This window comes from Plecotus auritus (genome assembly GCF_963455305.1).
Source record: "Plecotus auritus genome assembly, chromosome: 2".
In the NCBI taxonomy this organism is placed as follows: domain Eukaryota; kingdom Metazoa; phylum Chordata; class Mammalia; order Chiroptera; family Vespertilionidae; genus Plecotus; species Plecotus auritus.
The window spans coordinates 74,141,457-74,168,955 of record NC_137771.1 but is presented as its reverse complement, the minus strand read 5'-3'; the positions used below and the strand labels follow the sequence as shown (position 1 = coordinate 74,168,955).

The 27,499-nt window shown below is 41.2% G+C and overlaps 1 protein-coding gene across 4 annotated transcripts in view; it reads right to left on the bottom strand.

The window, feature by feature from the left end:
* The window catches only part of FNBP1L (formin binding protein 1 like), a 141,880-nt gene that overhangs the window by 62,541 nt on the left and 51,840 nt on the right, over window positions 1-27,499 (bottom strand). For all 4 annotated transcript variants that reach the window (XM_080655666.1, XM_080655665.1, XM_080655664.1 and 1 more), the window contains exon 2: window positions 16,012-16,127. In XM_080655666.1, the coding sequence (XP_080511792.1) occupies window positions 16,012-16,127 (116 nt within the window). The remainder of the gene's footprint in view (window positions 1-16,011; window positions 16,128-27,499) is intronic.

Genomic DNA, 27,499 nt, shown 5'->3' with positions numbered 1-27,499 from the left:
CTCATTCAATTTATATTCACTCAGCTCTAGAGATACCATCTATGTTGCCAGGCTTGGCAAGGGTATAGAACTGAACAAAACATCAAAAGCTACTTGGAAAGGGGAATTCAAGAGGGCAGCAGAGAAAGTGGATGCTATACTCACCTCCTCCCAGAACCAACATGGAATTACACTAAATTATAGAACAATCATCCTGAATAACCACCTGAAGAGAGAAGTCTTATAACCAAGGATTTACAGAAGAAACCACATCCAGACCGGTAGGAAGGGTGGAGACACAAAAAGGGCTGGCCCTGCTCCTACAAGCAGCTGTTGAAGTTCCTGAGGTATACCTCAGCTGCAGGGGTCCTCCTGAGAACCATGAGGTCTAAACCCCAAGCTTAGCTCCCCAGCCCAGAACACCAGAGCTGGGAAGAGGTGCTCACATAATATCTGGCTGTGCAAAGCAACGGGATTTCTTTCTGCCAGGAAGAGGCAGGATTCACTGGAGAAAAAGGCACCCTCTTTAAAGGGCCATTGCAAAATATCTCATTTTTAGCCACTCACCCCAAGCTCCCATGGAGGGAGGGCAGAGCGGACTAGAATTGCTTGAGGACAATCTGAGGTTTGTGTCTCTTAGGGGGGGTTGGAGGGGGGGCTGGGGCGGCCCGAAGGAGCCACCAGAATCCCTGTGCTGAATCATTCTCCCATACCACAGACGCCATCTCTCTTGGGTGGAGCACTCTCCTCCAGGTGGCATGGAGGGAGGGGGGACCTTAAACTGTGAAGTGTAAGCCCTGAGGAATACAGCCAGAGGCTCTTTCAGTGACTGAACTTGACAGGCAGCCAGCAGGCAGAGGCAGATAGAGCCAGATCTCATCAGGGTGCCTTGGGACTTTTGCTTACCAGCCGCCAGGTCCCCTGCTGCTAAAAGCCAGCCTTGGTGCACAGTAGAGGCAGGCACAAACTGTGGATCACAGGTAACTCCAAACAGGTTGCCAAGAGCCAATAACAGGCCAAGTCTTACATTGGCCTGCACCACAGTCCCTCCCAAGAGGGCAAGAACCAACACACCCAATGACTAGCTTTGGACAAAATCAGAACAAGATCCAGTAAGTTTCACAAGTAGCATATCCAAAGGGAGATCTCAGCAGGCAGCAGACCTTGATGAGGTGAATTCTGACTCCTGTGGTCAGCACCTGCACAATAGCTCACACACCATGGTCAGGGTTGTACCTCACAGTCAGCCAACCTGAGGGTCGATTCCACACAGGAATGGGCCAATAGCAATAATGACTCAATTACAACAGGAGGACCCACATAACCCACCACATGGGACATTCCTGGAGCATCCAGCTCAGGTGACCACGGAGACTGCACCACTGGACCCTACAGGACACCTATTACATAAGGCCACCCCACCAAGATTGGGAGTCCTAGCAGATCTATCTAATACCTGGCACACAGAAACAAACACAAAGAGGCAGCAGAAATTGGGAGACAAAGAAACAGACCCCAAATGAAAGAAGAGGAGAAATCTCCAGAAATTTGAAGGAATCATGCTACCTGATATCTAACTTTACAAGGACACAGTAATCAAAACCATATGGTACTGGCATAAAAACAGACACATAGGTCAATGGAATAGAGAGCCCAGAAATAAAACCATGCCTGATAGTCAATTAATACTTGACAAAAGAGGCAAAAACATACAATGGGGTAAATATAGTCTATTCAATATAAGGTGCTGGGAATATTGGACAGATACATGCAAAAAAAAAAGAAAAAGAAAAAGAAAAGAAAGAAACTAGACCACCCTTTTATACCATACACAAGCATAAACTCAAAATGGATTAAATACTTAAATGTGAGACTCAAAAATCATAAAAATCCTAGAAGAAAACATAGGCAATAAAATCTTGGACATTTCTTGTAGCAATATTTTTTGTAATATATCTCCTTAGGCAAGTGACACAAAAGGAAAAATAAACAAATGGGACTACATCAAACTAAAAAGTTTTTGCATAGCAAAGGAAACCATCAATAAAATGAAAAGACATCTCACTAAATGGGAGAACATATTTGCCAACCATACATCTGATAAGGGAATAAGAACTTATAAAACTCAATACCAAAAACCAGAGAGAGGGAATAATGGCGGCGGAATAGACAGACGTGTTCCGAGCCTTGTCCCGGAGCAGAAAGAAAGAATAGCTGAGGATCGCACAAGGAGTGTTTGTTGGCTGGTTGGGAGACAGCTGAATTCCAGAAGGAGGTGGGGGACTGCTGAACGGGGTTCCCCTGACCTGGCAGCACCAACTGTGGCTGGGTCCCCTCCCGGAGCTGCGGGGTTGGACGCGGAGTCTGCGCCATCTTGATCCGGAAAGTGGAGCTTATCTGAAGCCTGAGAATCCACAACGGCGGCACCCCAGGAACAGCTGCGAGCCCCAGAACAACGCTCCCCAACTGGCACAAGCACACGGGTTCAGAGGAGCTCTACACTCCACCACGGAAAGGTCAGATTTCGCCTGGGATAAGGTGAGGTCTCTGGTCCCGGCAGGAGAGAGGAACGCGCGTTTTGCGGGAGCTGGAGGACCAGGGAAGTCTGTGCCTAGAAAAATCCGTGGCTGTAGGGGCTGGCGTGATCTGTGATTGTGGAAAGGGGTCCTCAGAGCTGCTAAGAGAAGGGCACTCTAAAAAGCAACCCATTTTGATCTGAAGTGCAGGGACACCCTAAGAATTTCAGGCAGTCCAGACTTACGCGCAGCCCCTGCGTTCCCTGGGTGCCTGGGCTTACGCGGAGTCCCGGAGTACGCACAACTGGGCTTTTTCCTCTTGAAATTCTTGCTTCTGATTACTAAGCCCAATACATAGGATCACCCAGTTGGGGACACCCTGGGAGACTGCAGGGGAAGGTTGTTTTTCTGGAACCTGGGGATCGGAGCGGGGAGTGACCATCAGAGAGTCAGCTCTGAGGCAGACCACTCCCACAGGCCGGTGACGAGTGCCACAGGGAAAGAAGGCTCTAACACTGCCTAGAGAGGCCATAGATAGACCCGGAAGTTAATCCAGAAACACTGCCACCCAGGGGCTGAATCACAAATCGACTCTTGTGTAATCAAAAATAAAGGAATACGAGAAATTAAGACACACCGCCTGCTTAAAATCAGGACTGGCTTACAACACCGAAGAGCAGTGGATCGCAGGGAACTGCAATACTGTCTGGACTGAGAAACAGGCGTGCCAAACAGAAAAACAGAGGAAGTGAATGACCTTCACTACTTCACATTTTATTTTTACCTTTTATTTTTTTATTTATTTTATTTTTTTTTATTTTCATTTTTTGCATCTTTTAATCAAGAAACTTTTTTTTTCTTTTTTCATCACTTGATTTTACCTTTTTAATGATTACATTTTTATTTTCAATCCGTATTATTACTACTGCTATTTTATCTTTTTTTTTTTTTTTAAAGTGTCATTTTATTTTCTCTTCATTTTATTTTGGGATTAGGGTTCTACATTCTATTTTTATCTTTCCTTTAGCATCGTTTTACTCTATCTCAACTCTACCTTTAGGCCATCACTCTCTTCCTAACCTCCCCCTTTTCAGTGTCCTGTTTATATTACCCTTTTACTGCTTTAGATTTTCCCTATTCTTTCTGTTTACCCCTTGTTAAAATTTCACCCTACTTACATATCTAATCTCCAATCCTCTGCTCCAAGTCCACATACACCTCTCCCTTCGCTGTCTGAGCTATCCATAAACTTGTCCTTCTCTCTGTCCTTTTGTTGTTGTTTGCTTGAATGTAGATTATATCCAATTTTTATGCTTTTTTGTGTGATTGTTTTGCTTATTCTTCTTTTGTTTATTTTTTTGTTTGTTTTGTGCTTCAGCTTTCCCTTGCCTCACTCCATATTAGTTGGTGTGGTAGTTTGTACTAATCCCCAGGCACTTGTTGCTGGCATTTGCTGGGATTAGTGATTGTTCTATTGGAGTTTTATCCCCAATATATATAGTCTGTTCCCCTTTCTCTCTTAGTCACTTTCTTGTCTCTCTTACTTTTTTTTTTTTCTCTTTACTTTCCCTTTTCCCAATTTCATTTTCACACTCCTTTTTTCTTTTTTTCTTTCTTTCTTTCCTTTTTCCTCTTCTTCTTTCTCTCCTATCACCTAATTTGCCTTTCTCTGGTGGTCACCTTTATTGGAGGTTATTAATATCGTGAATACATTCCTGTTCAGTGCCTTGTGAGTTGTACCTGGTAGTGCTGTATTTTGTGCCTTTAAATCAACCCAGGAGAGAGAGAACTACATAACCAGACACCCAGAGAAGAGAGACCATGGGGAGACAAAGAAGCAGCCCGCATATGAAAGAAAAGCAGGCATCACCAGAAAAGGAAGTAAACGAAATGGAGGCAAGCAACCTTCCAGAAAAAGAATTCAGAGAAATGGTCATAAGGTGGCTGAAAAGAATGGAAGACAAATTCGACAATATGAGCAAGAACCAAGAGGAAATGAAGAAGAACCAAGAAGAAATGAAAAATGACATCGCGGCTGTAAAGAACTCAATAGAAAGCATCAAGAGTAGACTAGAAGAAGCAGAGGACCGCATCAGTGAGCTAGAAGACAAGATGGAAAAAAATACCCAAGAAAAGCAACTTCTAGAAAAAAAAATTAAAAGGCAGGAGGAGAGTCTAAGGGAACTTTGGGACAACACGAAACAAAACAACATCCGCATAATAGGGGTTCCAGAAGGAAAGGAAGCTGAGCAAGGAATAGAAAACCTCTTTGAAGAAATAATGACAGAAAATTTCCCAGATATAGGGAAGAAAAAACACACACAAATCCAAGAAGCTCACAGAGTCCCAAGCAAAATGAACCCCAAAAGACCGACACCAAGGCACATTATAATTAAATTGGCAAACACCAATGACAAAGTAAGAATCTTAAAAGCAGCAAGAGAGAGACAGAAAGTTACATACAAAGGAACCCCCATCAGACTAGCAACTGATTTCTCAACAGAAACTCATCAGGCCAGAAGGGAATGGAATGAAATATACAAAGTCATGCAAAGGAAGGGTCTGAATCCAAGAATACTGTACCCAGCAAGGCTGTCAATCAAAATTGAAGGTGAAATCAGGAGCTTCACAGACAAAAAAGGACTAAGGGAATTTATTACCACCAAACCAGCAATGCAAGAAATGCTAAAGGGTCTGCTGTAAAAAAAAAAGAAAGAAAGAAAGAAAGAAAGAAACAGGAAGCGAAGAAGTAACACAGGGGTAAAGAATAGGAATGGCAACAAATAAGTACCTATCAATAATAACTTTAAATGTAAATGGATTAAATGCCCCAATCAAAAGACATAGGGTAACAGATTGGATAAGAAAACACGACCCATATATCTCCTGTCTACAAGAAACCCACCTCAGAAAAAAAGACGCACACAGACTGAGGGTGAAGGGATGGAAAAAGGTTTTCCAGGCAAATGGAACTGAAAAAAAAGCTGGGGTAGCAATACTTATTTCTGACAAATTAGATCTCAAACTGAAGGCCATAACAAGAGATAAGGAAGGCCACTTCATAATACTAAAGGGAGCAATCCAACAAGAAGAAATAACTCTGGTAAACATATATGCACCCAATACAGGAGCACCCAAATACATAAAAAAACTCCTGGAGGATATCAAGGGAGAGATTGACAGCAATACAATCATAGTAGGGGACTTTAATACCCCACTATCACCACTGGACAAATCCTCTAAACAAAACATCAGCAAAGAAACATCAATCCTAAATGACTCACTAGACCAGATGGAATTAATTGACATCTTCAGAACATTTCACCCCAAAGCCACAGAATATACATTCTTCTCAAGTGCACATGGGACATTTTCAAAGATAGACCATATGTTGGGACATAGGCAAAGTCTCTTCAAATTCAAGAAGATAGAAATCATATCAAGCATCTTCTCAGACCACAGTGGCATAAAACTGGAAATCAACTACAATAAAAACAACCCAAAGAAATCAAACACATGGAGACTAAACAGCATGCTATTAAACCATGACTGGGTTACCAGAGAGATCAAAGAAGAAATAAAAAACATCATGACAACAAATGACAATGAAAACACTACAATCCAAAATCTATGGGACACAGCGAAAGCAGTCCTGAGAGGGAAGTTCATAGCTCTACAAGCCTACTGCAAAAAACAAGAAACAGGGGTAATAAATTACCTAACCCAACAACTCAAAGAGTTAGAAAAAGAGCAACAAGAAAAGCCCAGTGTAAGCAGAAGGAAGGAAGTAATAAAGATCAGAGCACAGATAAACGACATAGAGACCAAAGAAACAATACAAAAGATCAACAAAACCAAGAGCTGGTTCTTTGAAAGGATAAACAAGATTGATGAGCCTCTAGCCAGGCTCACCAAGAAGCAAAGAGAGAGGACCCAAATAAACAAGATCAGAAATGAAAGAGGTGAAATAACAACAGATCCCTCCGAAATACAAAGGATTGTTAAAAAATACTACGAACAACTCTATTCCAACAAACTGGACAACCTGGAGGAAATGGACATATTCCTAGAAAAATATAACCTTCCAAAACTCAATCAGGAAGAATCTAAACAGCTCAACATGCCAGTAACTATGGAAGAAATTGAAGCAGTCATCAAAGAGCTTCCAGCAAACAAAAGCCCGGGGCCAGACGGCTTCACAGGAGAGTTCTACCAAACATTCAAGGAAGAACTAAAACCTATCCTCCTCAGACTATTCCAAAAAATTCAAGAGGAAGGAACACTTCCAAGCTCCTTCTATGAAGCCAGCATCACCCTAATACCAAAACCAGATAAAGACAACACAATGAAGGAGAATTACAGGCCAATATCCCTCATGAATGTAGATGCCAAAATCCTCAATAAAATTCTAGCAAATAGGATCCAGCAGTACATCAGAAAGATCATACACCATGACCAAGTAGGATTTATCCCAGGAATGCAAGGATGGTTCAATATCCGCAAATCAATAAATGTGATACATCACATAAACAAATTGAGAGATAAAAATCACATAGTCATATCAATTGATGCAGAAAAAGCATTTGACAAAATCCAACACCCTTTCTTGATAAAAACTCTCAACAAGGTGGGAATAGAAGGATCATACCTCAACATAATAAAAGCTATATATGATAAACCCACAGCTAACATCATACTCAATGGGCAAAAACTAAAACCATTTCCCCTAAGAACAGGAACAAGACAGGGATGCCCACTCTCACCACTCCTGTTTGACATAGTACTGGAAGTATTAGCCACTGCAATTAGACAAGAAGAAGAAATAAAAGGCATCCAAATTGGAAAAGAAGAAGTAAAGCTGTCCTTATTTGCAGATGACATGATATTGTACATAAAAAACCCGAAAGACTCCATCAAAAAACTAACAGACTTAATAAATGAATTCGGCAATGTAGCAGGATACAAAATTAACACCAAGAAATCTATGGCATTTCTATACACCAACAATGAACTTACAGAAAGAGAGACTAAAAAAGCAATCCCATTTTCCATCGCACCAAAAAAATTAAGATACTTAGGAATAAACCTAACCAAGGAGGTAAAAGACCTATATGCGGAAAACTACAGGACACTGAAAAAAGAGATAGAGGAAGATGTAAACAGATGGAAGAACATACCATGTTCATGGATTGGTAGAATCAACATCATTAAAATGTCCATACTACCCAAAGCAATCTATAGATTCAATGCACTCCCCATTAAAATACCAACGGCGTATTTCACAGACCTAGAAAGAACTCTCCAAAAATTCATCTGGAATAAAAAAAGACCCCGAATAGCCACAGCAATCCTGAGAAAGAAGAATAAAGTAGGAGGGATCTCAATACCAGATTTCAAGCTGTATTACAAAGCCACTGTCCTCAAAACAGCCTGGTACTGGCACAAGAACAGACATATAGATCAATGGAACAGAATAGAGAATCCAGATATCGACCCAAACCAATATGCGCATTTAATATTTGACAAAGGAGGCATGAGCATACAATGGAGTCAAGACAGTCTCTTTAATAAATGGTGTTGGGAAAATTGGACAGATACATGCAAAAAAATGAAACTAGATCACCAACTTACACCATACACAAAAATAAACTCAAAATGGGTACAGGACTTAAATATAAGACGGGAAACCATAAAAATACTAGAGGAATCCACAGGCAGCAAAATCTCAGACATATGCCAAAAGAACTTTTTCAGTGATACTGCCCCTAGGGCAATGGAAGCCAAACAGAAAATAAACAAATGGGACTACATCAAAATAAAAAGCTTTTGCACAGCAAAAGAAACCATCAACAAAACAACAAGAAACCCCACTGTATGGGAGAACATATTTGCAAATGGTATCACTGATAAAGGTTTAATTTCCAACATCTACAGGCAGCTTATACAACTTAATAAAAGGAAGATAAAGGATCCAATAAAAAAATGGGCAACGGACCTAAATAGAATCTTTTCAAAAGAAGACAGAAGGAAGGCCAAGAGACACATGAAAACATGCTCAAAGTCACTAATTATCCGAGAGATGCAAATCAAAACAACAATGCGATACCATCTCACACCTGTCAGAATGGCTATCATCAACAAATCAACAAACGACAAGTGTTGGCGAGGATGCGGAGAAAAAGGAACCCTCGTGCACTGCTGGTGGGAATGCAGACTGGTGCAGCCACTGTGGAGAACAGTATGGAGTTTCCTCAAAAAACTGAAAATGGAACTCCCATTTGACCCAGTAATCCCACTCCTAGGAATATATCCTAAGAAACCAGAAACACCAATCAGAAAGGATATATGCACCCCTATGTTCATAGCAGCACAATTTACGATAGCTAAGATTTGGAAACAGCCTAGGTGCCCATCAGCAGATGACTGGATCAGAAAACTATGGTACATCTACACAATGGAATACTATGCTGCCGTAAAAAAGAAGGAATTACTACCATTTGTAGACACTTGGATGGAATTAGAGAACATTATGCTAAGTGAAATAAGCCAGTCAATGAAAGAAAAATACCACATGATCCCACTCATTTGGGGATAATGAAAAACATTATAAACTGATGAACAAAAAGATAGTTACAGAGGCAGTAAAGCATCAAACAGACTGTCAAATTACAGGGGTAAGGTTAGGGAGAGGTGGGGGAAATAAGAGATCAACTGAAGGACTTATATGCATGTATATAAGAGTAACCAACGGATGCAAAACATTGGGGGGTGAGGGCATGTATGGGAGTGGGGTGGGGGTGGGGGGCAATGGTAAGATATGTACACATATAATACCTTAATAAAAATTTGAAAAAAAAAAAAATACCAAAAACCAAACAATCCAATTGAAAAATGGGCAAAGGACCTGAATAGGCACTTTTCCAAAGAGGACATTCAGATGCCCAATAGACATATGAAAAAATGCTCCAAGTCACTAATCATTAGAGAAATGCAAACTGGAAACACAATGAGATATCACCTCACACCTGTCAAAATGGCTATCATCAATAAATCAGCAAACAAGTGTTGGTAAGGATGTGGAGAAAGGGAAAGTTAGTGCACTGTTGGTGCAAAGGTAGATTGGTGCAGGCACTGTGGAAAGTAGTATGAAGATACCTCAAAAAATTTAAAAATAGAACTACTGTATGACCCAGCACTTCCACTTCTGGGAATTTATCCAAAGAAACCTGAAACACTAATTTCAAAGAATATATGCACCCCTATGTTCACTGCAGTGTTATTTACAACAGCCAAGATTTGGAAGTAGCCGAAATCTTGGAAGTATCCCATCAGCAGATGAGTGGATAAAACAGCTATGGTACATTTACATAATGGAATACCACTTGGCCATAAAAAAAGAAGGAAATCTTACCCTTTGAGACAGCATGGATGAACCTTGAGAGTATTATGCTAAGTGAAATAAGCCAGTCAGAGAAAGACAAGTACCATATGATTTCACTCATAATGTGGAATCTAATGAACAAAATGAATTATCAAGCAAAATAGTGGCAGACTCATGGACAGAGAGCAGGCTGACAGCTATCGGGGGTGGGAGGGTGAAGGGGTGGAGGGATTGAGCAAAGAAGAATTTAAAAAAGAGAAAAAACTAAAAAATAAAGGTATTTGGAAAGATTTCTGCTCTTGTTAAGATAAGAGTAGCTTTTAAGGTTTCTATCGTCCAATCTATTTCTCTTCTAGTATACCACACTGCCACATATTTAAACCAGAAAGACATGATCTGGGGTGGCAGTAGGGAATATCATTTCACATAACAATCTTTACGATAGCACTTAATACCATAATTATTTTTACTAAAAAATAAAGTGACGCCTATGTATAAAGAACTTTTTTTTAACTTAGAAATTTTAGTTTATCTCTGCCATACAAATATAATAAATTTATTAAAGGAATGACTGAGTTCAGTTTTTTATGTCTACAAACATAAAACACTCTACCAAGTTATCTTAAATCAGTTTATCATCAATCAAAATGGACATGACTCAATTGTGTATAGCTATGTCTTTAAACATAATTAGATGCTTTATTTTCTATTTATTACCATCCTCAAACCACTACCAAAAATCAAGGTAAAATTAAACCAAAGCCATCAAAATAGACAAGTAGATGAGAAGAAAATAAACTGGGAACACCAAAGGCTGAAAAACTTTAATATCTTGTAATACAGGGTGGGGCAAAAGTAGGTTTACAATTGTTTATGTGGAAAATAATACAATAATAAATAATAATACAAGAATAAACTCGGAGTTTCCCATACTCACAATTGTAAACCTTTTGCCCCACCTTGTATGTTTAAAATGTAAATGTTTAACATTCTGAATACAGATATTATTTAAGAGGAAAAATAGCTGCCTCGCATGAAAGAAATTGTCCTCTGCGTAGTATAAACAGGAGGGAGTTAACCAAAAGAATCTTTTCCATTAAAGAAGAGGAAATAAACAAGGGAAACCTCTTCCCTTTGGACAAAAAAAAAAAAAAGGTACAAATCACTGATCTAGAGCATCTGTGCATAATAAACTCTACTTTCTCACCACAAAATTATATTTTTCATATAATATAATTGCAGATTCTAGCCACCTCTGCTTCAGTGAAGTGGTGCTCAAATATTTTTTTGCAAGTAAATGAAAATTATAATGATTGTTATCAGTCACAAAACAGAGAGAAAGGCAAACAAGTCTGTCACTTGATTAGAGTCCTATTACTTTGGTAAAAGCTTGGCCATCCTGAAACCCTGAAGCCTGAGTTATTCTGGACAGTTAAATATTCCAGACTGCTGAAATTTTACCTTCTAAATTACCAATTTGTTCTTTTATAATTTGTTGTAAGATTCTCTATTGAAGTATGCCACATTCTTTGCTTAAAAACAAATGTTTTAAACTACAAAAATAACACAATTGTTTAAAAGACTTCAATAATTCAAAAGTGTAAATAAAAAAAGTTCCTTCCCTTACCATCCCCCACTCCGATTCCCCAGGGGTAACTGCTATAAAACAATTTGGGTGTATCCTGTACTTCTTGAGAATACATACAAATTTTATACATAATTTGTATTCAAAAACTACAGTAAGCAAGCAGATTTGCTATACATTCAGTTCTAAAACTTGCTTTTTACAATAATAGATTACTAGTAAATAGCCTTTTAAGTTTAAATATACTAGTATACCTGATTTATTTAAACTGCATATTCCACAGTATTTTTCATCATTCCCTTACTGACAGGTACTTTAGACTGGAAACTCTTTTTAATCTGTTAATATTTTCATCTTTTTTTTTTTAATATATTTTATTTATATTTTACAGAGAGGAAGGGAGAGGGATAGAGAGTTAGAAACATCGATGAGAGAGAGACATCGATCAGCTGCCTCCTGCACACCTCCCACTGGGGATGTGCCCGCAACCAAGGTACATGCTCTTGACCGGAATCGAACACGGGACCCTTCAGTCCGCAGGCCGACGCTCTATCCACTGAGCCAAACCGGTTTCGGCTATTTTCATCTTTTTTATTGTCATTTCACACTGCCATCACTGTATTGCCTAAAGTATTTCTTCTCCTCACTTCTACTGGAAGAGTTAGAATCCCAAGAACTTACTGTGCTAGAATTGGGATCAAATTTAAAATTAAATGAAGAAAAATTTTTGTTGTTCACATGTGAATACAATTTTGATTGCTATTTTAACTTTACAGAGGTCCTTAATGCTTCTAGATTCTTGAGGGGTAAAGTTCCAAGAGTGTAACTTCTGGACAGGTGAAATATCATCACTATTATTATTAATACTAGAGGTCCGGTGAACGAAATTCATGCACGGGGGGTGTGTCCCTCAACCCAGCCTGCACCCTCTCCAATCTGGGACCCCTCGAGGGATGTCCAACTGCCCGTTTAGGCCTGATCCCGGTAGGATCGGGCCTAAATGGGCAGTCGGACATCCCTCTCACAATCCAGGACTGCTGGCTCCCAACTGCTCGCCTGCCTGCCTGCCTGCCTGCCTGCCTTCCTGCCTTCCTGATTACCCCTAACCGCTTCTGCCTGCCAGCCTGATCACCCCCTAACCACTCCCCTGCCAGCCTGATGGATGCCTAACTGCTCCCCTGCCAGTCTGATTGCCCCTAACTGCCCTCCCCTGCAGGTCTGGTCACCCCTAACTGCCCGCCCTGCAGGCCTAGTCCCCCCGAACTGCTCTCCCCTGCAGGCCTGGGTCCCCCCCAACTGCCCTTCCCTGCAGGCCCAGTCGCCCCCAACTTCCCTCCTCTGCCAGCCTGGTCACCCCTAACTGCCCTCCCCTGCAGGCTTGATCGCCCCCAACTGCTCTCCCCTGCAGGCCTGGGTCCCCCCCAACTGCCCTTCCCTGCAGGCCCAGTCGCCCCCAACTTCCCTCCTCTGCTGGCCTGGTCACCCCTAACTGCCCTCCCCTGCAGGCTTGATCGCCCCCAACTGCCCTCCCTTGCAGGCCTGGTCCCTCCCAACTGCCCTCCCCTGCTGGCCTGATCACCCACAACTGCCCTACCTTGCAGGCCTGGTCCCTCCCAACTGCCCTCCCCTGCTGGCCTGATCGCCCACAACTGCCCTCCCTTGCAGGCCTGGTCCCTCCCAACTGCCCTCCCCTGCTGGCCATCTTGTGGTGGCCATCTTGTGTCCACATGGGGGCAGCCATCTCTGACCACATGGGGACAGCCATCTTGAGTGTTGGAGTGATGGTCAATCTGCATATTACTCTTTAATTAGAATAGAGGCCTGGTGCACGGGTGGGGGCCAGCTGGTTTGCCCTGAAGGATGTCCCGAATCAGGGTGGGGGTTCCCTTGGGGCATGGGGCAGCCTGGGCAAGGGGCCTGTGGTGTTTTGCAGGCCAGCCATGCCCCTTGGTGACCCAAGCAGAGGCCCTGGTATCTGGGATTTATTTATCTTCTATAATTGAAACTTTGTAGCCTGGAGCGGAGCCAAGCCTCCTCCTTGCTCCACGGTTGCAGCCATTTTTGTTTGGATTTATTTATCTTCTATAATTGAAACTTTGTAGCCTTGAGTGGAGGCCTGGGCCTGCCTGGGTGTGCGGAAACCTTGGTTTTCTCCTTTGCCGGGGAAACCCAAGCCTCCTGCTCACTCCATGGCCGCAGCCATCCTGGTTGGGTTAATTTGCATAGTCACTCCTGATTGGCTGGTGGGCGTGGCTTGTGGGTGTGGCAGAGTGATTGTTAACTTGCATATTACTCTTTTATTAGATAGGAGGAGGATACTAATAAGCTCTCTGTTTATATTCTCAAATGGGAAATACCTGCTTTAAAAAAACAAACAGAGGAAGCCAATGGATGAAGAAATTAACATGATGCCACTCTTTCAGTAAATGTCCTAATAGTATGTGCATCATTATAAAAACATCTACATATATAAAAGGCTAATATGCTAACTGTCCCTCCTACCATCCAACCAGTCTCTATGAAGCACACTGACCACCAGGGGGAAGACGCAGGAGCTGCCAAGCTGCAGTGACTTGGCAGAGGCAGTCCTCGGGTGACACATCCTGAAACCAGAGAGGAGGGAGCCCGATTCCTCACTGGGCTGCACAATTCCACCTTCGGCTGTGGGTTATGTTGTTGCTGGGGCACTATCGACCCCAAATCTGGTTTACTGCACACTTGCGTTTGCGTTCCAAACCCTGAACAACAGCAACTTTGCAGAGTGCCCTCTCTCACTCCTAGACCCCTCAGGGGATGTCGGAGAGACAGTTTCGGCCCAATCCCCGCTGGCCACGCCGAGGGACCCCACCTGCCAGAAGGACCCCACAGATGCCCATCGAGCCACAGCACCACCCAAGGTGCGGCTGGCTCCAGGGCATGTCTGGCCAGTTTTTCCCAGTCCCAGCCCCACCCCCCACCCCCACCCCCACCACCTCCTAATTAATTTCCTTTCAATATGCACAAATCCATGCACCGGGTCACTAGTTATTAATAATCTATTCATCATACTTGTCTAATTTCATCCCTAAACTAAGTCGGTTGATTGTATAAACCACTACTATGGTAGTTTATCATGTGGTTTCTCATGCAACTATCAATCCCTTCCTTCTGCTATCCACTATCTTAAATTTCTCTTGGGTAACTAGCCCTCCCCCATCATTAGCTACAAATCATTCTAATTATTCTCACCCCAGTGAATTGTTCAGGATAAGCATATAACCTAAACAGGGTTAGCATGACAAAAGGAGAAACCTTTGCTGGGACTTCTGGAAAAAAGAAACTAATACAAGCTTGCACTCTGCTTTCCTTCTATCACCCTCTTCTCCCTTCCTCCACTTTTTTCCTTCCCCCACCCCTATCCTCTCTCCTTCCCCAAATGCACAACAGAGGGGGAAAAAATCATTCCTCACCAGGATGTAAGGATATAAAGATATGAAATCTAGAGCTAAGAGGGCAAAAGTGATGGTACTACTGAATGGAACCTGAGGATAAAGGCAGCAAAGGGGAGGTAGAATCCAAAACTGGAACCTGGCCACATTTGACCTCAGAATCAAAATATGCCTGGAATTTTTAGTCATGTGCTCCTGTTTAGGTTGGATTTTCTGTCAGTTGAAATATAAAGAATCCTAACCCCTATCCCTAGAACCTTATACTGCTTTGTGTCTAGTCTTCAGACTTCAAGTACCATTTCTATTAAATAAGTTCCAGCAAAACTACTTGTCAAATTGTGGTCCGACAATGATCTTCTGCTATAACAAAATGTTGAAATTAATTCCATTTGTTTTAAGACTAAAATTTTCCCTTTAAAACTTTTATCTTCTGGCACATATTCCAAAATCAATAACATATATGATTTTTGACAGAAAGAAACTCAGCTAAGCATATTCAATTTCTAAGTCATAGAAACTTTAAAAAAATGAGAAACTGAAGAAATCTTCAATAGAAAGATTACGAAAGCAAAAAACTACGAAGGAATAAAACTGTAAAGAATAGAATTTATACCAGAAATTTTTTTTTCTACTGGCATTTTGCTTCCTGACTTTAGGATTTTAAGTATCTTTTGGAAAGAAGCTACTTATGATTTAATTAAATTGGTAATTACCTAATTCAATCTACTTCAGTGAAAAACAGAATTTAACTTCTAGTATAACACATTTACCTAATATCCAACTATTTTTATTTTATTTATTTTTTTGTTAATCCTCACCTGAGGATATTTTTTCCATTGATTTTTAGAGAGAGTGGAAGGAAGGGAGGGAGGGAGTGGGGTTGGGGGAGAGAGAGAGAGAGAAACATGAATATGAGAGAGACATCAATTGGTTGCCTCCAACACATGCCCCAACTGGGACCGAACCTACAACCCAGAGACGTGTCCTTGACTGGGAATCAAATCCGTGACACTTCGGTGAGTGGGCCAACACTCTAACCACTTGAACCACATTGGCCAGGGCACACACAACTATTTTCACATGTAAGTTCACTTCTGAGAATTGAAAAAAATTTTAACTTACCTCAATTGTTTCGCATAGTTCTGTTCAATTTCTATCCTCTCTTTAACAAATTTGGCATATCTTTCCAAGAAGTCAATTCCCCATTGTGTATGCTTGTCTAAGCTGTCGAACTGATCCTAGAAAAGGAAGGTAACATCACAGTAAAAAATCTAATTTTATCCACAAATGCTTTAACCAGCTTCTAATATTCATCCAGAGAAGCAATGAAGTAAAAGAGTGAAAACCTAGGCTCTTCTGTGGGTCCCCACCCACTGCATCCTTTAAGACCTAAACAGAATGAAAATAGCATGAGTCATGCTACTTTATGGCTGAAGGCCTTTACACATGTGGTTCTCCCTAGCTGCAACACCCAACCCTAGTCACCTTTTTGCACTCTTATTCCTCTGTTGAGCGTCAGTTCAGATACTCTATCCTCCAGAAAATGGCCCTAAACTCATAGACTGGGATAAGGGGCCTTTGTCTGGGTCCCAAGGCTCACTAAAAATTCCTTTATTTTTCACTTGACATACTATATTGAGGGCAAGAACCATGTATTACTCAACTCTGAGTTACCAAGATATTAGCACCATGGTTTGCCTGGTACCACAGCAGGCATTCAATGAAAATTAGCTGAACAGAATCAAATTATTATCTGTGTTCATATTCTGGGCTCTGTACTTATCAGATGTCTGACCTTAGGCAAGTTACCAAGGCTGTTTGAACTTTTTCCATCTTAATATGGGAGTCCCATCACCAACCTCAACAGGATTATAGTGATGTCATTAAATGTTCTGAAATGCAGTACACACAATATAATACTGTACTAATAAATCTTACAAGGTCCCTTCAATTCTCAAAAAATTCCCTTCTACCTGTTGCCTAAGAAACCATCATTTCCTATCCCTTAAGAATAATCTCCAAATTAATAACATGGTGCTGTCTCCCTCACCCACAACGCAAGTCTAAAATGCTGATAAAAGATTCAAATATCATTTCTTTCTATATTCTAGTTTTTCTTTCCTAAATCACCCATGGTTTAATCACATTTGTTATTTACCCATGAATTTCCAAGTCTTTGCTTTTTGTCTCTTTCCCTATCCTTATTTCCTTAAATCATATTAAAATTCCACTGGTAAAAGTAAATACTCTCTAAACAGCAGCAATACAATTAATCTGCCTATTACAGTTTGGTATTACCACTCTAATTCTATTCTTTCATACAATTTTTTCAATATCACCTGCTTCCCAAGTAGACTTGAAAATAGCAAGAGGATGCACTGCTCAGTAAACTTAATATGGAATTCTCTTTCAAATTTAAAAACCCCAGCAAAAAAAAAAAAAAAAAAAAAAAAAGAATAGTCTGAAGTTGAAATAATCATCCTTCATTTTTCTGAAATGTTCAGTTTCTTGCTAATCATTTTCCTCATCAAATTTTATATTATACTTCTCTATCTTCTAGATGAAATCTCCAAATTTATTACAACCCTCTCCTCTATCAGTAAAAAATATGAACAAATACTTCTATTAGAGAGAGACAAAATGGCGGCGAAATAGACGGACGTGTCCTGAGCCTTGTCCCGGAGCAAATAGAGTGAGCAGCTGAAACAAGTGGAATTCAGCCCAAATTGGCAAAGGAGACGCAGCTGCCCAGGACACTGCAACCATGTGAACAGCAGACACATGAGCAGCCCGCTCCTGTCCAAGGAGGAGCAGCCCCGCGAGCAACCTGCCACAGGCCTAAGAGCAGCAGCTTCATGTGACCTGCTCCTGTCCAAGGAGCAGCAGCTGTATGAGCAGCAAGTTCCCCCATCTGAGGAGCAGCAACCACGGGAGCAACTTGCCCCATCCGAGGAGCAGCAGCCGCTTGAGCAGCCCACCCACTACTGAGGAGCGGCAGTCCCACGCAGCCAGCCTTCCTCTGAGGAGCAGCAGCTGCGCGCAGCTCACACCCTGTACCTGTCCGAAAAGCAGCAGTTGTGCCACATGAGCAGTCAACCACCTTCCAAGGAGCAGCAGCTGTAAAAACAGCGCACCCCCTTCCGAGGAGCAGCAGCTGTGTGAGTAGACTGTCCCTTTCCGAGGAACAGCAGCCGCACGAACCACCTGCTCCCATCCGAGGAGCAGCAGTTGTGTGAGCCACCTGCCCCCATCCGAGGAGCAGCGCCTGTGTGAGCAGCCCACCCCCTTCTGAGGAGCAGCAGCCACACGAGCAGCATCCCCGCATCTGAGGAGCAGCAGCCACATAAGCAGACCGCCCACATCCAAGGAGCAGCATCCCTGTGCAGTCTGCACTGGTCCGAGGAGCAGCACCCACACGCAGCCTGCACCTGTCCGACGAGAAGGAGCCGGGTGAGCAGCCCATCCCTGTCTGAGGAGCATCAACAGCACGAGCAGCTCACTCCCACGCGAGGAGCAGCAGCTGCATGAGCAGACCGCCCCCCATCCGAGGAGAAGAAGCTGCACAAGCAACCCGCACAAGGAGCAGCAGCCCTGCAAGCAACAGGCCCCTGTCCAAGGAGCAGCGGCATCACGAGTAGTCCGTAACACCTGAGGAACAGCAGCAGCACGCAGCCAGCCCCCATCTAAAGAACAGCAGCCACGCAAGCAGTCCGCCCCTACCCAAGGAGCAGCAGCCACGTGAGCAGCTGGCCCCCATCCAAGGAGCAGCGGACACAAGCAACCCATCCCCATCCGAGGAGCAGCAACCTCATAATCAGCCCACCCCCGTCCAAGGAACAGCAGCTATATGAGCAGCCTCCCCCACCACCCAGAGGAGGCAACACTGTTGCGAACAGCACCCACCAGAGGAGCCGCTGCCAACTGAGAAGTAGCTGCTACCGTAACTGCCCAAGGAGCAACCACAGCCAGAGAAGCCACTGCCACCCAAGGAGCAACCCCTGCACAGCTCGACATTTAGATCAGTCGGTGAGACCCAAAATGGGTAGACAAAGATACCCCCAAAGTAAAGAAAAGGAGGACTCACCAGAAAAGCAGCTAAGTGACACAGAGGCATGCAATATGTCAGAAAAAGAATTCAGACTAAGGGTCATAGAGTTCGTAAACCGGATGGAAGAAAAAATCCATACCTTATGTAAGAATCATGAAGAAATGGATGAAAAAAATCAACAACTTATGTAAGAATCAAGAAGAAATGAAGAGTAATATAGCTGCAATAAAAAACACCATGGAAAGTTTCAACAGTAGACTAGGAGAAGCGGAGGACTGAATTACTGAACTAGAAGACAGGCAAGCAAAACACAACCAAACTGAATTGCAACTGGAGAAAAAAATTAAAAGACTGGAGGAGAGCCTAAGGGAGCTATGGGAAAACATGAAACGAAGCAACATACGAATAATAGGGGTGCCAGAACAACAGGAAGAGAAACAAGGGTTAGAAGAACAATTTGAAGAAATAATGTCAGAAAACTTCCCTGATGTGGCAAAGAAAAAAGTCACACAAGCACAGAGAGTCCCAAACAGGATGAACCCAAAAAGAGCCACACCAAGACACATCATAATTACGATGGCAAATATTGAGGACAAAGAGAGAATCTTAAAGGCTGCAAGAGAGAGACAGAAAGTTACATGCAAGGGAGCTCCCATTAGATTATTAAATGATTTCTCAACAGAAACACATCAGGCCAGAAAAGAATGGAAGGAAATTTACAAAGTGATGCAAACCAAGGGACTGAATCCAAGAATACTCTATCCAGCAAGGTTATCATTCAACATTGAAGGGGAAATAAGGAGCTTCACAGACAAAAAAAAAAAAAAAAAATGGTAAGGGAGTTTACCACCACCAAGCCAGCAATGCAAGAAATGCTAAAGGGACTGGTGTAAAAAGAAGAAATACAAAGGAAAGAAGGAACACAGACACAAAAAATAAAAACGGCTACAAATAAGTGCCTTTCAATAATAACTTTAAACGTAAACAGACTAAATGCTCCAATCAAAAGACATCGAGTGGGTGAATGGATAAAAAAACACGACCCATATATATGCTGTCTACAAGAGACACACCTCAGAAAAAGGGACTCAGACAGACTGAAAGTGAAGGGATGAAAAAACATCTTTCAGGCAAATAGAAATGAAAAAAAAAAAGCTGGGGTAGCAGTCCTTATTTCTGACGAAATAGACCTCAAAGTAAAGGCCATAACAACAGATAAGGAAGGCCACTTCATAACAATAAAGGGATCATTACAACAAGAGGATATAACCCTGATAAACATATATGCACCCAATGCAGAAGCACCCAAATACATAAAAAACCTCCTGGAAGATATCAAGGGAGAAATTGACAACAATACAATCATAGTAGGGGACTTTAATACACCACTGACATCACTGGATAAATCCACTGGACAAAAAATCAGCAAACAAACAGCAATTCTAAATGACTCACTAGATCAGATGGACCTAATTGACATCTTCAGAGCATTTCACCACAAAGCCACAAAATATACGTTCTTCTCAAGTGCACATGGGATATTTTAAAAAATAGACCACATATTGGATCACAAACAAAGTCTCCCTAAATTCAAAAAGACTGAAATCATATCAAGCATTTTCTCAGACCACAATGGCATAATATTAGAAATAAACTACGATAAAAACATTCCAAAAAACTCAAACATGTGGAAGCTGAATAGCATGCTATTAAACAATGATTGTGTTATCTATGAGATCAAAGAAGAAATTAAAAACATCCTGGAGACTAATGACAATAACACAACAATGCAAATACTATGGGACACAATGCAAGCAGTCCTGAGAGGGAAGTTTATAGCTCTACAGGCCTATTGCAAAAAAAAAAAAAAAGAAGAAAAAGAAAAAATGGTAATAAATCATCAAACTCAACAACTGAAAGAATTAGAAAGAGAGTAACAAGAAAATCCCGCAGTGAGCAGAAGGAAGGAAATAATAAAGATCAGAGCAGAAATGAGTGACATAGAGAACAAAAAAAAAAAAAAACAATACAAAAGATCAATGCAACCAAGAGCTGGTTCTTCGAAAGGATAAACAAGATTGATGAACCTCTAGCCAGGCTCACCAAGAAGCAAAGAGAGAGGACCCAAATAAACAAAATCAGAAATGGAAGAGAAGAAATAACAACAGACCCCACCAAAATACAAAGGATTGTTAAAAAATACTACCAACAACTTTATTCCAACAAATTGGACAACCTGGAGGAAATGGACATATTCCTAGAAAAATATAACGTTCCAAAATTCAATCAGGAAGAATCTAAACATCTCAATAGGCCAATAACTATGGAAGAAATTGAAGCAGTATCAAAAAGCTTCCAGCAAACAAAAGCCCGGGGCCAGATGGCTTCACAGGTGAGTTTTACCAAACATTCAAGGAAGAACTAAAACCTATCCTCCTCAGACTATTCCAAAAAATTCAAGAGGAAGGAACACTTCCAAGCTCCTTCTATGAAGCCAGCATCACCCTAATACCAAACCAGATAAAGACAACACAATGAAAGAGAATTACAGGACAATATCCCTCATGAACGTAGATGCAAAAATCCTCAACAAAATTCTAGCAAATCGGATCCAACAGTACATTAGAAAGATCATACACCATGACCAAGTAGGATTTATCCCAGGAATGCAAGGATGGTACAATAGCCACAAGTCAATAAATGTGATACATCACATAAACAAATTGAGAGATAAAAATCACATAGTCATATCAATTGCTGCAGAAAAAGAATTTGACAAAATCCAACACCCTTTCTTGATAAAAACTCTCAGCAAGGTGGGAATAGGAGGATCATAACTCAACATAATAAAAGCCATATATGACAAACCCACAGTTAACATCATACTCAATGGGCAAAAACTAAAACCATTTCCCCTAAGAACAGGAACAAGACAGGGATGCCAACTCGCACCAATCCTGTTAGACATAGTACTGGAAGTATTAGCCATTGCAATTAGACAAGAAGAAGAAATAAAAGGCATCCAAATTGGAAAACAAGAAGTAAAAGTGTCCTTATTTGCAGATGACATGATATTGTACATAAAAAAACCGAAAGATTCCATCTAAAAACTACTGGACTTAATAAATGAATTCGGCAATGTAGCAGGATACAAAATTAACGCCAAGAAATCTATGGCATTTCTATACACCAATAATGAACTTACAGAAAGAGACTAAAAAAGGAATCCCAACCAAAACCGGTTTGGCTCAGTGGATAGAGCGTCGGCCTGCGGACTGAAGGGTCCCGGGTTCGATTCCGGTCAAGGGCATGTACCTTGGTTGCGGGCACATCTCCAGTAGGAGGTGTGCAGGAGGCAGCTGATCGATGTTTCTCTCTCATCGATGTTTCTAACTCTCTATCCCTCTCCCTTCCTCTCTGTAAAATATCAATAAAATATATATTTTAAAAAAAAAAAAGGAATCCCATTTACCATCGCACCAAAAAAATTAAGATACCTAGGAATAAACTTAACTAAGGAGGTAAAAGACCTATACGTGGAAAACTACACAACACTGAAAAAAGAGATAGAAGAAGACATAAACAGATGGAAGAACATACCATGTTCATGGATTGGTAGAATCAACATCATCAAAACGTCCATACTACCCAAAGCAATCTATAGATTCAATGCACTCCCCATTAAAATACCAACGGCATATTTCACAGACCTAGAAAGAACTCTCCAAAAATTCATCTGGAATAAAAAAAGACCCCAAATAGCCACAGCAATCCTGAGAAAAGAAGAATAAAGTAGGAGGGATCTCAATACCAGATTTCAAGCTGTATTACAAAGCCACTGTTCTCAAAACTGCCTGGTACTGGCACAAGAACAGACATATAGATCAATGGAATAGAATAGAGAATCCAGAAATCGACCCAAACCACTATGCTCAATTAATATTTGACAAAGGAGGCATGAACATACAATGGAGTCAAGACAGTCTCTTCAATAAATGGTGTTGGGAAAATTGGACAGATATATGCAAAAAAATGAAACTAGATCACCAACTTACACCATACACAAAAATAAATTCAAAATGGATACAGGACTTAAACATACAACGAGAAACCATAAAAATACTAGAGGAATCCACAGCCAGGAAAATCTCTGACATATGCCGAAGCAATTTCTTCACTGATACTGCTCCTAGGGCAATGGAAACTAAAGAGAAAATAAACAAATGGGACTACATCAAAATAAAAAAGCTTTTGCACAGCAAAGGAAACCATCAATAAAACAACAAGAAAGCCCACTGCATGGGAGAACATATTTGCCAATGATATCAACAATAAGGGTTTAATCCAGCCGTGGGCAAACTATGGCCCGCGGGCCAGATGCGGCTGTTCTATCCGGTTCTCTTGCTCTCCCCTCCGCTCCTTTACTTTGAATTTATATTAGTTCACACAAACACTCCATCCATGCTTTTGTTCCGGCCCTCCGGTCCAGTTTAAGAACCATTGTGGCCCTCGAGTCAAAAAGTTTGCCCACTGGTTTAATCTCCAACATTTACAGGGAACTCATGCAGCTTAACAAAAAGAAGATAAACAACCCAATCAAAAAATGGGCAACTGATCTAAATAGACACTTTTCAAAAGAAGACAGAAGGAAGGCCAAGAGACATATGAAAACCTGCTCAAAGTCACTAATCATCAGAGAGATGCAAATCAAAACAACAATGCGGTACCATCTCACACCTGTCAGAATGGCTATTATCAACAAGTCAACAAATGACAAGTGCTGGTGAGGATGCGGAGAAAAAGGAACCCTCGTGCATTGCTGGTGGGAATGCAGACTGGTGCAGCCACTGTGGAGAACAGTATGGAGTTTCCTCAAAAAACTAAAAATGGAACTCCCATTTGACCCAGTGATCCCACTCCTAGGAATATATCCCAAGAAACTAGAAACACGAATCAGAAAGGGTATATGTACCCCCTTTGTTAATAGCAGCACAATTCACCATAGCTAACATTTGGAAACAGCCTAAGTGTCCATCAGCAGAGGAGTGGATTAAAAAACAGTGGTACATCTACACAATGGAATACTACACTGCGGTAAAAAAGAAGAAATTCTTACCATTTGCAACAACATGGATGGAGATGGAGAGCATTATGCTAAGTGAAATAAGCCAGGCAGGGAAAGATAAATATCACATGATCTCACTCATTTGTGGAATATAATGAACAACATAAACTGATGAACAAAAATAGATCCAGAGACAGAGAAACATCAATCAGAACATCAAACCTCAGGGAAGGTAGGGGACAGTGGGGGTAAGAGGGAGAGATCAACCAAAGGACTTATATGCATGCATATAAGCCTAATCAATGGACACAGACAACAGGGAAGTGGGGGCATGAATGGGAGGTGGGGGGTAATGGGGGAATAAGGACACATATGTAATACCTTAATAAATTAAGAAATTTAAAAAAACCCTTCTATTATAAGTATACTAGAGGCCCGGTGCATGACATTTGTTCACTGGGGAGAGATGGGGGGTCTCTCAGCCTGGCTTGTGCCCTCTGGCAGTCCGGGACCCCTCAGGGGATGTCCGTCTAACCCGCAGGCGGACATCCCTTGAGGGGTCCTTAGCCCTGCCACGCAGGCAAGAGAGGCTCCCGCCACCACCGCTGCACTCGCCAGCCGTGAGCCCGGCTTTTGGCTGAGCAGTGCTCCTCCTGTGGGAGCACACTGACCACCAGGGGACAGCTCATGTGTTAAGCGTCTGCCCCCTGGTGGTCAGTGCGTGTCATGGCAACCAGTCGTTCTGCAGTTCAATTTGCATATTAGTGTTTTATTATATAGGATTTCTAAATTATATACACTATACTATTAAATTATAAATAATGAAATCCACAAAAAAATGAAGTAAACATTATTTTTAAACCTCATTTTAAACATTATTTTTACTTATTTAACAAACAAAAGCCTCCCTGCCATGACTTTTTAAAATACTAACAACAATTTAGTGAGAGCAATGAGTGACTATGACTCATTATTTCTAAAATCTTGGTTTAATTCTTAAAGGCAAAACAATCCGAAGGCCTTGGCTTTAAACGGTGATATTTAGTTTCTAGTGGTTGTCACAGGCTGGGAAACAAATGACACCTCACAGAAACATAAAGAGCTAAGTGGAAAAGTTCACTGTTGACTGCATTTTCCAATTCCTTTATCAACCTTATCCACCAATGTGGAAAGGTTTATGTTCAAATTTGTTAAAATATGCTAGTAAATGTCCGTGATGTCAGTCTGTGATTTTTACAAACTAATCAGAAAACATGGCATCTTTACATTTTTAATAAATATGTTCAAACTCCACTAATACTGACTGTGATATAATTTTATGTGTCGATTTGGCTAGAGCACGCTGCCCAGATACCTGGTGAAATATTATCCTGGGCCCAGCGGCATGGCTCAGTGGTTAAGCATCAAAACCTAGGAACCAGGGGGTCATGCTTCGATTCCCAGTCAGGGCACATGCCCGGGTTCTGGCTCAATCCCCAGTGTGGGGCTTGCAGGAGGCAGCCAATTGATGATTCCCTCCCTCTCATCATATCTCTCTCTCTCTCTCTCTCTCTCTCTCTCTCTCTCTCTCTCTCTCTCTGTATGTATATGTATGTGTATATATATATATATATATATATACACATACACACACACACACACACACACACACACACACACACACATATATATATATATATATATATATCTCTTTCTCTCTCTCTCTCTCTCTCTTTTCTTCTCTGAAATAAAAATATGTTTAAAACATGTATGTATTATCCTGAATGTTTCTGTGAAGGTATTTTTTAGATGAGATTAATATTTAAATTGGTGGATTTGGAATAAAGCAGATTACTCTCCATAATGTAGGTGGGTCACCATCCAATCAGCTGAAGGCCTTACTAGAACAAAGACCTTTCCCCTGCAAGAAGCAATACTGCCAGGTGACTGCCTTTAGGCTGGAACTGCAACTCTTCCCTGGACCTACACTGCAGAGTCTGGATTTGCCTTGTGAAAATGGGCAACCCAAACTTTATAAATCAATATCTCTCTGTCTATTTACACACACTCATATACACACACAGAACTCTGTTGGTTGTTTCTCTGGAAAACTCTAATACATGAACTTTAAAACAAGTAAAAAATTTCTGTACAAGTGTTTTAAGTGTGCAGATATAATATTTGTAGGTGACACATTTTCAGCAACAATATTATATAATGCTGGATGCATTTCCAAACATTCATCATCAAAATCCTTTCTGCGTAGCTCAAGTTTCTTTGGAAAAGCAACTATCCGCTCGCTATTAAAAGTTCCCTTTTATCTTGAAGGAACAAATTTAATTTTCTCAAAAATACCTGCTAGGAAAGCATATTACTAACAATCACTTATTAAAGAAAAGGTCAACAAATTTGGAACAGCCAGGAGATAAAGAGCAAACCTGTGTGAAACAAAGATTTTCAATGGTCCGTCCCCATTTCATTTGGGAATACTGTAAAAAGTCTATTTACTGAGAGGGTTAACTTGAAATGCAGGCAGAGAGGGCAGGAGTCCAGTGGGGAAAAAGGCAGGTGGGACATAGGCAGGGGCAGACATGACCACAGGAACCAACCAAGCAGAAACAATAAAATGTTTCTGGACTCAAAGTGGGAGGCATGGGAAAACAAGGGAAGGCCTGCAGCAACAAGGTGAACAAATGCATAGAAACAGAGAAAGTTTAGCATAGGAACAGAGAAAGAACACATAGAAACAGGGCAAGTTCAGGTCCGTTACTGGGCAAAAACAACTGAGGGAATCAATCAGGTGACAACACAGGTAGACCTAGAGCAGGCTTGTAGCAAATATATACCCCTAGTCTACAAGGCTTTAACGGGCAGCCCATTATTGGGTCCTCCTCCCCTCGCAGGGAGTCTGAATCTGCTTGTAATAAATTTTCCACACTTTTGATTAAATCTTCTGGTCTGCGGAGCTCATTCTTTGGTATTGTGAGACACGACCCTGGGAAAACACCTTGGCTCACCATTCTAGTTATCACTACTATATCTTAAAGGTTATTTTTATAAAAGTAACCATAATAAAAATATGCTGTAATAGTCTCTGGACTTCTGGTTTTAATTTTCTTTGATTATCTATAAGTAAGTGAATAAATTGCAACCATATCCCAATTTCCTTTTTAAAATTCCAGTCAACATATGCTTTCTTCATGGTTATTTTTTTTTTTTCATAAAACACTGTCATTTACTGTTGAGAATAAATATTCTTTTTTAAAAATACATATATCTTTATTGATTTCAGAGAAGGGAGAGGGAGACAGAGATAGAAACATCAATGATGAGAGAGAACCATTGATTGGTTGCCTTCTACATGCCCCACACTGGGGACCTAGCCTGCAACCCAGGCATGTGCCCTGACTGGGAATTGAACCATAACCTCCTGGTTGATAGGTTGAAGCTCAACCAGCCAGCAATACTGGCCAGGTGAGAATAAATATTCTTCAACACAACTTTCCTTTAGTGGTTCA